This window comes from Vipera ursinii (assembly GCF_947247035.1).
Source record: "Vipera ursinii genome assembly, chromosome: 2".
Classification (NCBI taxonomy): Eukaryota; Metazoa; Chordata; class Lepidosauria; order Squamata; family Viperidae; genus Vipera; species Vipera ursinii.
The window spans coordinates 123,589,694-123,603,728 of record NC_139513.1 but is presented as its reverse complement, the minus strand read 5'-3'; the positions used below and the strand labels follow the sequence as shown (position 1 = coordinate 123,603,728).

Here is a 14,035-nt window from a genome sequence, read left to right as displayed (position 1 = left end):
AATAATAATAATAATAATAATAATAATAATAATAATAATAATAATAATTTTATTTATATACCGCCCTTCTCCCGAAGGACTCAGGGCGGTGAACAGGGCAGATATATAAAAGATACAAAAATACAAAAGTTAAAAGAAAATTAAACATATGCCCGACTAAAAACAGTAAATACAGATATTAAAAACGACCATAAAAACCCAACCCATCCCCCATCAGGCCAGGCCGGCTTGTTCAAATAAGAGTGTCTTCAGATCGCGACGGAAGGAGTGAAGGTCGGGCGCCATCCGGAGCTCAACCGGCAACCGATTCCATAGCTCCGGGGCGCCCACAGAGAAGGACCTCCCGCTGGGGGCCACCAATCGACATTCTCTGATCGGTGGCACCCTGATTAAGTATTTATAATTAAGTATTTATAAGCCCTATATTTCAACAGGAGATATTTAGGTATATATTTCCATTCTCTTAATAAAATTAATGAGATTTACATGGGCTTAACTTTCACTGGGTTAGGCCAGTAGTAAACTAAATTTAAAAAAAAAAACTTTTATATCATTGCATCACCCCCATGAAACCTATTTCTAACCAAGAAAGCATCAGATAAGACTACACAGAAATCTTTGACTTTTTAAAAAGAAAGTAGAGTAGACAGATAATCTAAACAACCTTCCTTAATCTGAATTTCAGTTTCAAGGAGATGAAAACTGTATGGGCACCGCCCCCTAGTTGGCAATGACTAGCGGAGTAAAATCTGCAGGGACTCCTTTTCCTTTTCACCTCCAGCACACCAAAATCCCTTGATGGGCTGGAGAAATGGAACTCAAATTGGTGAAAAACCCTGGCAAACACTGCCATTCTGGAAGGCTCATAACATTGGCATCTGCTAGCAGTTTAGCTAACACTATCCTCTCTGTCCCTCCAGCGGGAAGAAAATGCTAGAAAACTCCAATGTTCTGAGCCTCTCAGAACACCAATGTTCGCCACATTTGAGATCCGTTCTCCAGCACGCTGTAGTATACATTATATGAACCTAATAAATGACTCATGGGAATGTTAAAAGGTTCAAAAGCTTACTAAAATTGAACCATGAGACAAGTTATCCCCAATTACATCAGCCTTTCCCATTAGATCTGGTAGAGAAGGCATGCTGTGAATAACATCTGCTCGGGACTTACTTTTAGTAGATCCCAGGAGATTGGAATTTTGTACTGTGATACCTGCCTTATGTAACATACTTCCCCTGTGAAGTCAGGTTAACTTCATCCCTGTTAATATTCCAGAAATCCCTCCTAAGACCTGATTATGTCACTAGGCTTGGGAGTCCCAAGAATCCAGTAACATCTTATGATGGCTCCAATATTTACTTTCTCCACATCTGTGTTTATTTTAATTTTTAATAATTATTGCTATTTTTATAATGGTAGTATTTATATAATTCTTTTTGTTTGATTTTTGTATGCTGCCCACGTCTTGTGATATGGGCAACTATATAAATCTGATAAACAAAAAATAAATAAACAAACCTGGAAATCTTGCATCAGGCATGTCAAACTCGCGATGTCACATGACATCGCACGACGTATCATGACTTTTTCTCCATTGCTGCCAATGGGCGTGGTTTTAATATGATGCATCCGGCCCGTGGGCCGGCAGTTTGACATGCCTGTCTTATATTGATGGAATAACTATTTACGTCAAACGTCCTAGTCATTTAAGAGAATTTTATTCATGTAGAATGTACTATTTTATGTGTTTCCTAGTCAGTGTTTATTTATTTATTTATTTCTGGGAAATGCCTGGACAAGTCACTGCAGTTTTCTTGAAAGTTTACCATTGCTTCTTTCCTAAGGCTGAGAAAAAGTGACTGGCCCAAGATCACCCAACTGGCTTTGTGCCTAAAATCAGACTAAAACTCATGGCTTCACGTTTCTAGCCTGATGCCTTAACCACTACATAAAGTTGGCTCTCAGAATGTACTATTAACTGTTGGGATACCATATGAAGTGGTACTCAATGGACAAAGGAAATTCACTTTAAAGAGTACTTCTCCTATTTTCACTGAAATGACATACTTCCTAACTCTAAAGTTTTGAAGTGAGGAAGGCAACAGTTCTGCAGTACATTCAAACTGAAGTAAAACAAGTGCACAAATATATGAAGGTTCGCTCTGCAAGTACTTTAGTATGTAAACTATTCCTGTCTTGACAATTACCAAACATACCAATGTGCATTGATATCAAACACTTTGCTATTAAGAGAAAGTCTCTTCAAATACTAAGAAGTGACAATCCGCCCTAATTTCAACTGAATATTTAAATCTTTTAAAAACACTTTAAAATATTGCCTACTACACTATTCTCTGTAGCTTCGCAAATGTCAGTATTCAAAAAAATTCCGATCATATTCATAGCTGAAGTACAAGGATATAAACAAAATACCAACAGCTACTTTAATTTTGCTACACCTATTTCCTACATAAGCTAAAAACATCTACTTTTCTTATATAGCATTCTCAAAAGGAAAATATGTAGTTGTCCCTTACATAAAAAGTAAAGGTAAACATCTGCTTGCTGTCTGATAGTTTAATGGGCCAGGGTATTAGAAACAAGATACGTATATGAAGTTTTTAAACTTGTACAACAACTTTAATTATAGGTGGAGCTGCAAGAGAATTATAGGTCTTCCTTGTGCTGGGTGCAGAGTTTTCTAAATGGCTTCAGAAGTACTACCTTATAACACTGAAATAACTATATATCATTCTATATATCATGTAGAAGGGAAACCACATTAAGCTTTCTCATGTACATGATCGTTTCCAAGTTAAAAAAAATGGAAAGATCTCAGAATGCTGCATTTGCACAGTATTCACCATTAATCTTCAGTACATAATAGTACAATAAAGCATACTGTATATGTCAATTATTCAAATTGGCCATTGATTTTCATGTTGTCCTTCATCTCTAACAGCTAAAAAAAGAAAGCTGAATATACATTATTTAATGCTATTCATTCATTTTAACAAACTATGAGACAAGGAGAGAAAACAAATATATGACATGATCATGCAAACGCCATGATTTACATACTTGTGTCAAGACATTGAGAAATACATAATCACAGCATTCGTATGATTATGTCATTGTGTGGATGTGTTGTCATATCATTGTAATGTCACCGATATAAAGCACTGGGTTATGTTGTCACCAAAAATATTAGGACCTTAAAGATGGATTCATTGCTCTACGATCCATAAAGTATTGAAAATGAAGCAGCTCGGATTTTGACCCGTTTGTACAGCAGCAGCAGCATGAGCAATCCCCATTATACCAATTCAAATCTATGCAACGTAGTCATAAACCTTAGTATGACTGATTTCTGAGCTGTTTTACCAGAATCACGTTTCAGTCAACAGTATGTACTTCTGGCTTACCTTTGCCTAAAGTGTATCAATCGGAAAGGAGACACCCAGAAGAGCTTACAACATATAAAATGCAACGGAAAAATCCCACATCATCCTTTTCTGGATGGCTTAAAAATTCATTACCCAAGATGTAAGGTACCAGACCTCAGGTTCATGCTTGTGGTATTATTAAAAACCAGGAGAGACTAAGCTGACAATAACCAGCTAAATTCCTTCCGGCGTTTACTTTCACTGTAGGGCCCAGGGGTCTTCAAACTTGGCCCTTTTACGACTTGTGGACTTCAACTCCCAGAATTCCTCAGCCAGCATACGCTGGCTGAGGAATTCTGGGAGTTGAAGTCCACAAGTCGTAAAAGGGCCAAGTTTGAAGACCCCTGAATTAGAGGATTCAAAAGTACATGTTTAGAGAAGTTAATGAATCAAGGAGCGCAGGCAAAAACTCCAAATCCCAAACCTACACGCGTTAGCGCAGGGGTCTTCAAACTTGGCCCTTTTATGACTTGTGGACTTCAACTCCCAGAATTCCTCAGCCAGCGTACGCTGGCTGAGGAATTCTGGGAGTTGAAGTCCACAAGTCATAAAAGGGCCAAGTTTGAAGATCCCTGCTGTAGGCTCTCCTCCTCCCCCAAAGCCGCTAGTTTGCAAAATACCCGAAACTTTCGGGAAGATTTAAGGCCTGCCGAGCTAACCGAAGAGCAGCTACGGTTTTGTCTGCCTACGAACGGCTGGCATTCTCCCGGAAGCCCGTAGTCTTCAACCCAAGGCAGGGTTACATTTTGTTTCCGTATTTCTCTCCCCACCCCGATGGCAAGCAGGAAGAAGGGAAACGGGGGAAGAAAGCAGGGCAGAGGGCGACTTGCCCAAGGTCATCGAGGATGTTACCGGACCCGACGACTTCAACTCCGGTCGTCGTTTCTTCCTAGTTGGCATTAAGAGGAAGAATCGTAATCAGGAAAGACCGCCGGAAATCAGGGAGCCTGACTCTCGAGTAAACACGGCTCTCCGGCCGCCGGGGATCCGAGTGACGGGAACCGAGGCTGGCTTCTCGCTTTCGTACTGGATGCGCCTCTTGGGGCGTTCCTTCGCCGGGCAGAGTCAACCCCAAGTAGGACAGCCCGGACGGAAGGCCCCAGCAAAAACCCCCACTCTTCCCTTAACCGGAGCCGGTTCCCGACGCAGCCGCTTCCCCCGCACCCCACCCCACCCCGGCCTCCGATACCCCCGAGTTCCCGAAACCGCTCGGCTCTCGTAGCGCCTTCTCACCGAGGTAAATGTCCCCGAACGAGCCGCTCCCGATCTTTCGGCCAAGCCGGTACCGGTTCCCGACTCTCAACTCCATCGAGGCGGCTTCGATTGGACCCAACCCTGTTGTAAAGGACCCTGACTCAGTGCAGGGCAGCGCCAGCGACCATCGCGGCCTTCGGTCCCGTCTCTCGACGCCCCAGGTGTTCGGGGCCGGCAGCGAAGCCCGGGTGGGAAGGATGGACGCCGATTTTGCCCCTAGTCCCGGATTTCCCCACCCCACCCCCCCACTTAGCGCAGCTAGGACCGAGCCGCCATCTTATGTGACCTCACTTCCTTGGCAACAATGGGTGGAGCCTAAGACGGCGGGCGCATCCTCTTGATTGAAAGCCGGTTGGAGAACAAGAACCGGGCGGCATTGTGAGGCTCAGAGACGCCGCGTATCCATGACAACCTCAGAGGCTGGAACATCCGGGCCTACCTCTCGTTCATTGATTCCGTCCGGCGGGATGGCGGTGGCGTCCTGCAGATGACTGCTTCGAGCGAGCCTCCCCCGAAAGAGCCCAGGCAGCCACCGAGCCTGCGGTTTCTTCCATTGGGGTCCGTGCTCAAGCCACAGAATGGCGCAGAACTGGACTTGCGCTTCGACTCTTGAGCAGTCCTTCCAACCTGTTGCCGGTCCCGTGTATGCTGACTTCAGCTCCACCATTTCCGCACACAAAATTAGGGGAATCGAAATCCAGTATATTCGGAGAGTACACAGGCGGGGGACACGGGTTTTGGGAAGATATCACCCGTACGAGTGTTCTTCCGTAAAATCCCAAGTAATGACGGTGCATTGGATTTATCAATGGCGTTTATTTTGAAGTTTCAAACTTTGCTGTCGCAGTTCACATCAAAGACATTTTACTATTATCTAGATTATGCTTGTCAAATAATATAAAACTTGATTTCTTATTTAGGTTTTAGTTATATGTATTTTTCCAGATTTAATTATTAGGTCAGGCTTTTTTAATTAGCTACTAAAATACTACTATAAAATTTCATAAAATATTTCCTGGCGAAAGTTTACTAATGAAGGGGGAAAAGAGAAACAACAGGAATTATTCAGATCATGGTAGTGTTTAAGGTAATTGTATAAATAAATAAGATGGAGTCCAATAATTGGATATTCACTAATGAATACTTAGCCTATCATTATTTTCTCTGTAGTAACTACATCTAACATCGCGGAACTAGACATCACTTCTTATAATGAAAGTTCCCACTGTTCTTTCTATTGTGTGAAGATTATAAAAAGCACGCGAGTGCAAATCGAGTATTTGTTCTGGTCTTATGGAGAAGCAGTGGTGAATTGAAGAGCTCCATAAGAGCAGAGCTGATGACCAGGGCAGAAAGAGGAGCCAGTGAATGCACCAGCTCTTTGGAATTCCTCTCTGGAAAAAGGAGAGGACAAGGATTGCCCCAAGAGCTGCATACAGTGGCTTCCCATGAGGAAATCGTAAGACAGTGGTCTCCCGCAGGTTTTAGAGCTCTAGGATGGTGGAGAAAGCCATCTTGCCTAAAGTGCAATTTGGCACCTTCAAAAGGAGACTGGCTTCACATAGTCCCTTTCTTAACCTTATTAGGAAATAGCTTGTTACTAGCTTTTGTAGGTTAAGAGTCTTCAAAAGGGCAACTTTCATTCCACCAAGTTAAGTTTCCTTCTGTTCTTCATCAAACAAGTTTCACGCAAGGACTTTATTCTTTTTAATTTCTAAATTAATAGCAAAAAGGTAACTAGAACATAGATGTTGGAAATTTATAAATAAAGGGGCCGAATGGACTTAAAATAAGAATTTGAAATTATAAGAGTAACTTCCTGGGAGTTGCTTAAAATTTTACAAATTTATCATAATTTTGAAACTAATTGTAAGACACCTTCCCGTGGGAAAGTGCTGGTTATGAGAAAAAAGAGGGGACTTTGAAGGTGACTAGAGGGAACAGAAAAAATTGAGAGGTTGGTCTTGTAAAATATCCCCATTTTTACTTGTTTAGGATCATTCAACAGAGATCAGAGCCCACCACGTAAAGGGAAATGCAGATTAATTTGTTGGATCTGTAATCCAATTCAAAACATCTCTGGGCAGCACAGTGTGAAGAACAGATAAAAACAGCAATGAGCAAAGAGATAGGCTACCCAGAAGAATCAACATTAATGATTCTTAGAATCATACTTAGAAAGGTATTCAAGCCAATTTTAGAAAAAGCTAAAGAATGAGAGACATTATAGCTTATGCATACTAGTAAACAACAAAGTTGAAGAATACCAGAAAGAAAATATATGCTTTGATGATTATGAAGGAAAGGCTTTAACTGTGTTGACCATATTAAGCTGTGGGCTGTCCTTGAGAAAATGGGAATCTAACTCCCTGTCATCATGCGAAATTTATACAAAGCAAAGGAAGCCACTGTCTAGACAGAATATTGTAAACAAGCTTGCTCCAGATTGGCAGAGAAGTGAGTCAAAGCTCTTTCCTTACTTATTCAACTTACGTTGTGAATATATATATTGAGGGATGCTCAATATTAAGGGAGAAAGGAGTATAATATAAAATTGGAGGAAAAAAACAACAGTAACTAGTGCTACACTTATGACACTACTGTCTATAGTTGAAAGCCTACTCTGTAATGAAAGCCAAGGAACATAGTGAAAAAATGGGCCTAAGGCTAAATATAAAGAAGACCAAACTATTGATAACAGATACAGCAATCAGCCTTAGAACTGACAATGAAAACAAGAGTGGTGGATATCTTCTATATTTTAGGATCCAATCAACAGTAAAGAAACTGCAGTTATGCCATAGACTAGCAACTGAAAAGGTAACAATGAAGGATTTTGAAAGAATATTCAAATGCAGTGATGAGTCTGTGCACCTACAAAGATCAGCTGAGTGCTCAGAATGGTTTTCCCATATTGGATGTCCAAGAAAACAAATAAAATGGATCCTAGAAAAAAAATCATTCTCACTTGAGAACAAATGATAAGGCTCAAATCATCTCTTGGACACATTGTGCAAAGACTCAGCTCTCATGTGACGGAAGAGAAAATGCTGTTAGGCTTTCAAGATTCTATTACTGAGCCTAGAGCAATAAAGTTCCAGTATTTTTTGTGGAATGTGCTTCCTGATTTTGGTACCTTGAAAGGTTGACAACAATCACTTCCTGTAGTGTAGGAAATTAAAATTGGGGGAAAATATCTACTTAGACAATTTTCAGCTTTCAAAGAATGTACACACAATAAATACTCTTTTTCAAATTTTACCCTCCTGTAACTAGTTTTTAACTTTTGACCCGTTAATGACCATTCAAAATGGTTGTTAAGACACTGAATGTGTGCTTTACAGGTTGCTTCTAACCATTGTAAAATGTCACACCACATTCCCATAATCACATGACTACATTTTGGACATTTGGCTACAAGCATTGTTTGCAGCATCTTGTGGTCACATGGCTGCAATTTGTGATGTTATTTGCTGGTTTTCAGCATTTTTTGCCAATTTCCAATGAAAAGCTCCCATTTGAAAGAATGTGTTTCCATGTACAACTGTTACTTGCTTTAACAGCTGCTGTGAAAAATGTAGTAAAATCAGGTCTGGTTACATGAATGGCTCAACTTATGATTAGTACAGTAAATCAAACCAATTATAGTCATAAATTCAGTACTACCTCTAGTTATTAGTGGGAGCTATAATAAATTGCATCCAAACCAGTGCAAACAATCATGTGAAGCTAGAACATTGGTTGCCCTTTTTCTGTATATAAAGTGCTTCTTTTACTTATTCTAAAATATTAGCTTATACATAAAATATTCAAAATTGTCCTGATAATATGCTAGTTGCTTGAAACTCTATAGAAGGGATGCACAATACATATTTCCTTGAATGTGTTGTTTTAGTGGCAACCAGTACTTATGTACTTATTCTGAAATTCTACATAATTGTTAGTTGTTCTGAATTTGTATTATTAGTTTATTTTTAGTAAGACTGGCAAGCTGCAGTATTTTTTTTGTTTCTTTCTATTATTAAAATACATTTAAATATTTACCGTATATACTTGAGTATAAGCCGAATTTTTCAGCCCACTTTTTGGGCTGAAAAATTCCACTTCGGCTTATACTCCAGTCAACAAAAAAAACTTACCGAGGACTTGTGCGCGGCCGAGGCTTTGGTGCTTCCGGGATTGCGCGCACCTCTCCCAAGCAGCCGCCGTCCGGAGACCTGCCGAAGTTTGGGGAGGTTTGGGGAGGTGCGCGCGCACCTCCCCAAACCTCCCCAAACGTCGGCAGGTCTCCGGATCTCCGTGCCTTGCCTGCCTGCTTCTTTCCGCTGCGGAAAGAAGCAGGCAGGCAGGTCACGGAGATCCGGAGACCTGCTGACGTTTGGGAAGGTTTGGGCACCTCCCCAAACCTCCCCAAACGTCGGCAGGTCTCCGGATCTCCGTGCCTTGCCTGCCTGCTTCTTTCCGCAGCGGAAAGAAGCAGGCAGGCAAGGCACGGAGATCCCGAGACCTGCCGACATTTGGGGAGGTTTGGGGAGGAGATCCAGAGACCTGCTGACGTTTGGGGAGGTTTGGGCACCTCCCCAAACCTCCCCAAACGTCGGCAGGTCTCGGGATCTCCGTACCTTGCCTGCCTGCTTCTTTCCGCAGCGGAAAGAAGCAGGCAGGCAAGGCACGGAGATCCCGAGACCTGCCGACGTTTGGGGAGGTTTGGGGAGGAGATCCGGAGACCTGCTGACGTTTGGGGAGGTTTGGGCACCTCCCCAAACCTCCCCAAACGTCGGCAGGTCTCCTGATCTCCGTGCCTTGCCTGCCTGCTTCTTTCCAAGCAGGCAGGCAAGGCACGGAGATCCGGAGACCTGCCGACGTTTGGGGAAGTTTGGGGAGGTGCCCAAACCTCCCCAAACGTCAGCAGGTCTCCGGATCTCCTCCCCAAACCTCCCCAAACGTCGGTAGGTCTCCGGATCTCCGTGCCTTGCCTGCCTGCTTCTTTCCGCTGCGGAACAAAGCAGCCTGAACGAAGCAGGCTGCTTCTTTCCGCTGCGGAAAGAAGCAGCCTTCTTTCCGCAGCGGAAAGAAGCAGCCTGCTTGCTTCTTTCCGCTGCGGAACGAAGCAGCCTGAACGAAGCAGGCTGCTTCTTTCCACTGCGGAAAGAAGCAGCCTTCTTTCCACAGCGGAAAGAAGCAGCCTGCCTGCTTCTTTCCGCTGCGGAACGAAGCAGCCTGAACGAAGCAGGCTGCTTCTTTCCACTGCGGAAAGAAGCAGCCTTCTTTCCGCAGCGGAAAGAAGCAGCCTGCCTGCTTCTTTCCGCTGCTGAACGAAGCAGCCTGAACGAAGCAGGCTGCTTCTTTCCACTGCGGAAAGAAGCAGCCTTCTTTCCGCAGCGGAAAGAAGCAGCCTTCTTTCCGCAGCGGAAAGAAGCAGCCTGCCTGCTTCTTTCCGCAGCGGAAAGAAGCAGCCTGCCTGCTTCTTTCCGCTGCGGAACGAAGCAGCCTGCCTGCTTCTTTCCGCTGCGGAACGAAGCAGCCTGAACGAAGCAGGCTGCTTCTTTCCACTGCGGAAAGAAGCAGCCTTCTTTCCGCTGCGGAACGAAGCAGCCTGCCTGCTTCTTTCCGCTGCGGAACGAAGCAGCCTGAACGAAGCAGGCTGCTTCTTTCCACTGCGGAAAGAAGCAGCCTGAACAAAGCAGGCTGCTTCTTTCCGCTGCGGAAAGAAGCAGCCTTCTTTCCGCAGCGGAAAGAAGCAGCCTGCCTGCTTCTTTCCGCTGCGGAACGAAGCAGCCTGCCTGCTTCTTTCCGCTGCGGAACGAAGCAGCCTGCCTGCTTCTTTCCGCTGCGGAACGAAGCAGCCTGAACGAAGCAGGCTGCTTCGTTCCACTGCGGAAAGAAGCAGCCTTCTTTCCGCAGCGGAAAGAAGCAGCCTGCCTGCTTCTTTCCGCTGCGGAACAAAGCAGCCTGAACGAAGCAGGCTGCTTCTTTCCACTGCGGAAAGAAGCAGCCTGCCTGCTTCTTTCCGCAGCGGAAAGAAGCAGCCTGCCTGCTTCTTTCCGCAGCGGAAAGAAGCAGCCTGCCTGCTTCTTTCCGCTGCGGAACGAAGCAGCCTGAACGAAGCAGGCTGCTTCTTTCCGCTGCGGAAAGAAGCAGCCTTCTTTCCGCTGCGGAACGAAGCAGCCTGCCTGCTTCTTTCCGCTGCGGAACGAAGCAGCCTGAACGAAGCAGGCTGCTTCTTTCCACTGCGGAAAGAAGCAGCCTTCTTTCCGCAGCGGAAAGAAGCAGCCTGCCTGCTTCTTTCCGCTGCGGAACGAAGCAGCCTGAACGAAGCAGGCTGCTTCTTTCCGCTGCGGAAAGAAGCAGCCTTCTTTTCGCAGCGGAAAGAAGCAGCCTGCCTGCTTCTTTCCGCTGCGGAACGAAGCAGCCTGCCTGCTTCTTTCCGCTGCGGAACGAAGCAGCCTGAACGAAGCAGGCTGCTTTTTTCCACTGCGGAAAGAAGCAGCCTTCTTTCCGCTGCGGAACGAAGCAGCCTGAACGAAGCAGGCTGCTTCTTTCCACTGCGGAAAGAAGCAGCCTTCTTTCCGCAGCGGAAAGAAGCAGCCTGCCTGCTTCTTTCCGCTGCGGAACGAAGCAGCCTGCCTGCTTCTTTCCGCTGCGGAACGAAGCAGCCTGAACGAAGCAGGCTGCTTCTTTCCACTGCGGAAAGAAGCAGCCTTCTTTCCGCAGCGGAAAGAAGCAGCCTGCCTGCTTCTTTCCGCTGCGGAACGAAGCAGCCTGAACAAAGCAGGCTGCTTCTTTCCGCTGCGGAAAGAAGCAGCCTTCTTTCCGCAGCGGAAAGAAGCAGCCTGCCTGCTTCTTTCCGCTGCGGAACGAAGCAGCCTGCCTGCTTCTTTCCGCTGCGGAACGAAGCAGCCTGCCTGCTTCTTTCCGCTGCGGAACGAAGCAGCCTGAACGAAGCAGGGTGCTTCGTTCCACTGCGGAAAGAAGCAGCCTTCTTTCCGCAGCGGAAAGAAGCAGCCTTCTTTCCGCAGCGGAAAGAAGCAGCCTGCCTGCTTCTTTCCGCTGCGGAACGAAGCAGCCTGAACGAAGCAGGCTGCTTCTTTCCACTGCGGAAAGAAGCAGCCTTCTTTCCGCTGCGGAACGAAGCAGCCTGCCTGCTTCTTTCCGCTGCGGAACGAAGCAGCCTGAACGAAGCAGGCTGCTTCTTTCCACTGCGGAAAGAAGCAGCCTTCTTTCCGCTGCGGAACGAAGCAGCCTGCCTGCTTCTTTCCGCTGCGGAACGAAGCAGCCTGAACGAAGCAGGCTGCTTCTTTCCACTGCGGAAAGAAGCAGCCTTCTTTCCGCAGCGGAAAGAAGCAGCCTGCCTGCTTCTTTCCGCTGCGGAACGAAGCAGCCTGAACGAAGCAGGCTGCTTCTTTCCGCTGCGGAAAGAAGCAGCCTTCTTTTCGCAGCGGAAAGAAGCAGCCTGCCTGCTTCTTTCCGCTGCGGAACGAAGCAGCCTGCCTGCTTCTTTCCGCTGCGGAACGAAGCAGCCTGAACGAAGCAGGCTGCTTTTTTCCACTGCGGAAAGAAGCAGCCTTCTTTCCGCTGCGGAACGAAGCAGCCTGAACGAAGCAGGCTGCTTCTTTCCGCTGCGGAAAGAAGCAGCCTTCTTTCCGCAGCGGAAAGAAGCAGCCTGCCTGCTTCTTTCCGCTGCGGAACGAAGCAGCCTGCCTGCTTCTTTCCGCTGCGGAACGAAGCAGCCTGAACGAAGCAGGCTGCTTCTTTCCACTGCGGAAAGAAGCAGCCTTCTTTCCGCAGCGGAAAGAAGCAGCCTGCCTGCTTCTTTCCGCTGCGGAACGAAGCAGCCTGAACAAAGCAGGCTGCTTCTTTCCGCTGCGGAAAGAAGCAGCCTTCTTTCCGCAGCGGAAAGAAGCAGCCTGCCTGCTTCTTTCCGCTGCGGAACGAAGCAGCCTGCCTGCTTCTTTCCGCTGCGGAACGAAGCAGCCTGCCTGCTTCTTTCCGCTGCGGAACAAAGCAGCCTGAACGAAGCAGGCTGCTTCTTTCCACTGCGGAAAGAAGCAGCCTTCTTTCCGCAGCGGAAAGAAGCAGCCTGCCTGCTTCTTTCCGCTGCGGAACGAAGCAGCCTGAACGAAGCAGGCTGCTTCTTTCCACTGCGGAAAGAAGCAGCCTTCTTTCCGCTGCGGAACGAAGCAGCCTGCCTGCTTCTTTCCGCTGCGGAACGAAGCAGCCTGAACGAAGCAGGCTGCTTCTTTCCACTGCGGAAAGAAGCAGCCTTCTTTCCGCTGCGGAACGAAGCAGCCTGCCTGCTTCTTTCCGCTGCGGAACGAAGCAGCCTGAACGAAGCAGGCTGCTTCTTTCCACTGCGGAAAGAAGCAGCCTTCTTTCCGCAGCGGAAAGAAGCAGCCTGCCTGCTTCTTTCCGCTGCGGAACGAAGCAGCCTGAACGAAGCAGGCTGCTTCTTTCCGCTGCGGAAAGAAGCAGCCTTCTTTTCGCAGCGGAAAGAAGCAGCCTGCCTGCTTCTTTCCGCTGCGGAACGAAGCAGCCTGAACGAAGCAGGCTGCTTTTTTCCACTGCGGAAAGAAGCAGCCTTCTTTCCGCTGCGGAACGAAGCAGCCTGAACGAAGCAGGCTGCTTCTTTCCGCTGCGGAAAGAAGCAGCCTTCTTTCCGCAGCGGAAAGAAGCAGCCTGCCTGCTTCTTTCCGCTGCGGAACGAAGCAGCCTGAACGAAGCAGGCTGCTTCTTTCCACTGCGGAAAGAAGCAGCCTTCTTTCCGCTGCGGAACGAAGCAGCCTGCCTGCTTCTTTCCGCTGCGGAACGAAGCAGCCTGAACGAAGCAGGCTGCTTCTTTCCACTGCGGAAAGAAGCAGCCTTCTTTCCGCTGCGGAACGAAGCAGCCTGCCTGCTTCTTTCCGCTGCGGAACGAAGCAGCCTGAACGAAGCAGGCTGCTTCTTTCCACTGCGGAAAGAAGCAGCCTTCTTTCCGCAGCGTAAAGAAGCAGCCTGCCTGCTTCTTTCCGCTGCGGAACGAAGCAGCCTGAACGAAGCAGGCTGCTTCTTTCCGCTGCGGAAAGAAGCAGCCTTCTTTTCGCAGCGGAAAGAAGCAGCCTGCCTGCTTCTTTCTGCTGCGGAACGAAGCAGCCTGCCTGCTTCTTTCCGCTGCGGAACGAAGCAGCCTGAACGAAGCAGGCTGCTTTTTTCCACTGCGGAAAGAAGCAGCCTTCTTTCCGCTGCGGAACGAAGCAGCCTGAACGAAGCAGGCTGCTTCTTTCCGCTGCGGAAAGAAGCAGCCTTCTTTCCGCAGCGGAAAGAAGCAGCCTGCCTGCTTCTTTCCGCTGCGGAAC

The 14,035-nt window shown here is 46.9% G+C and overlaps 1 protein-coding gene across 7 annotated transcripts in view; it reads right to left on the bottom strand.

Moving 5' to 3' along the window:
* The window catches only part of CSNK1D (casein kinase 1 delta), a 32,923-nt gene extending 27,993 nt beyond the window's left edge, over nt 1–4,930 (bottom strand). For all 7 annotated transcript variants that reach the window (XR_014491259.1, XR_014491260.1, XR_014491261.1 and 4 more), the window contains exon 1: nt 4,683–4,930. Coding sequence is in view for 4 of the 7 variants with exons in the window: in XM_083352996.1 (XP_083209122.1) it covers nt 4,683–4,758 (76 nt within the window). In the remaining 3 variants the exon portion in view is untranslated. The remainder of the gene's footprint in view (nt 1–4,682) is intronic.
* Nucleotides 4,931–14,035: the final 9,105 nt, after the last annotated feature.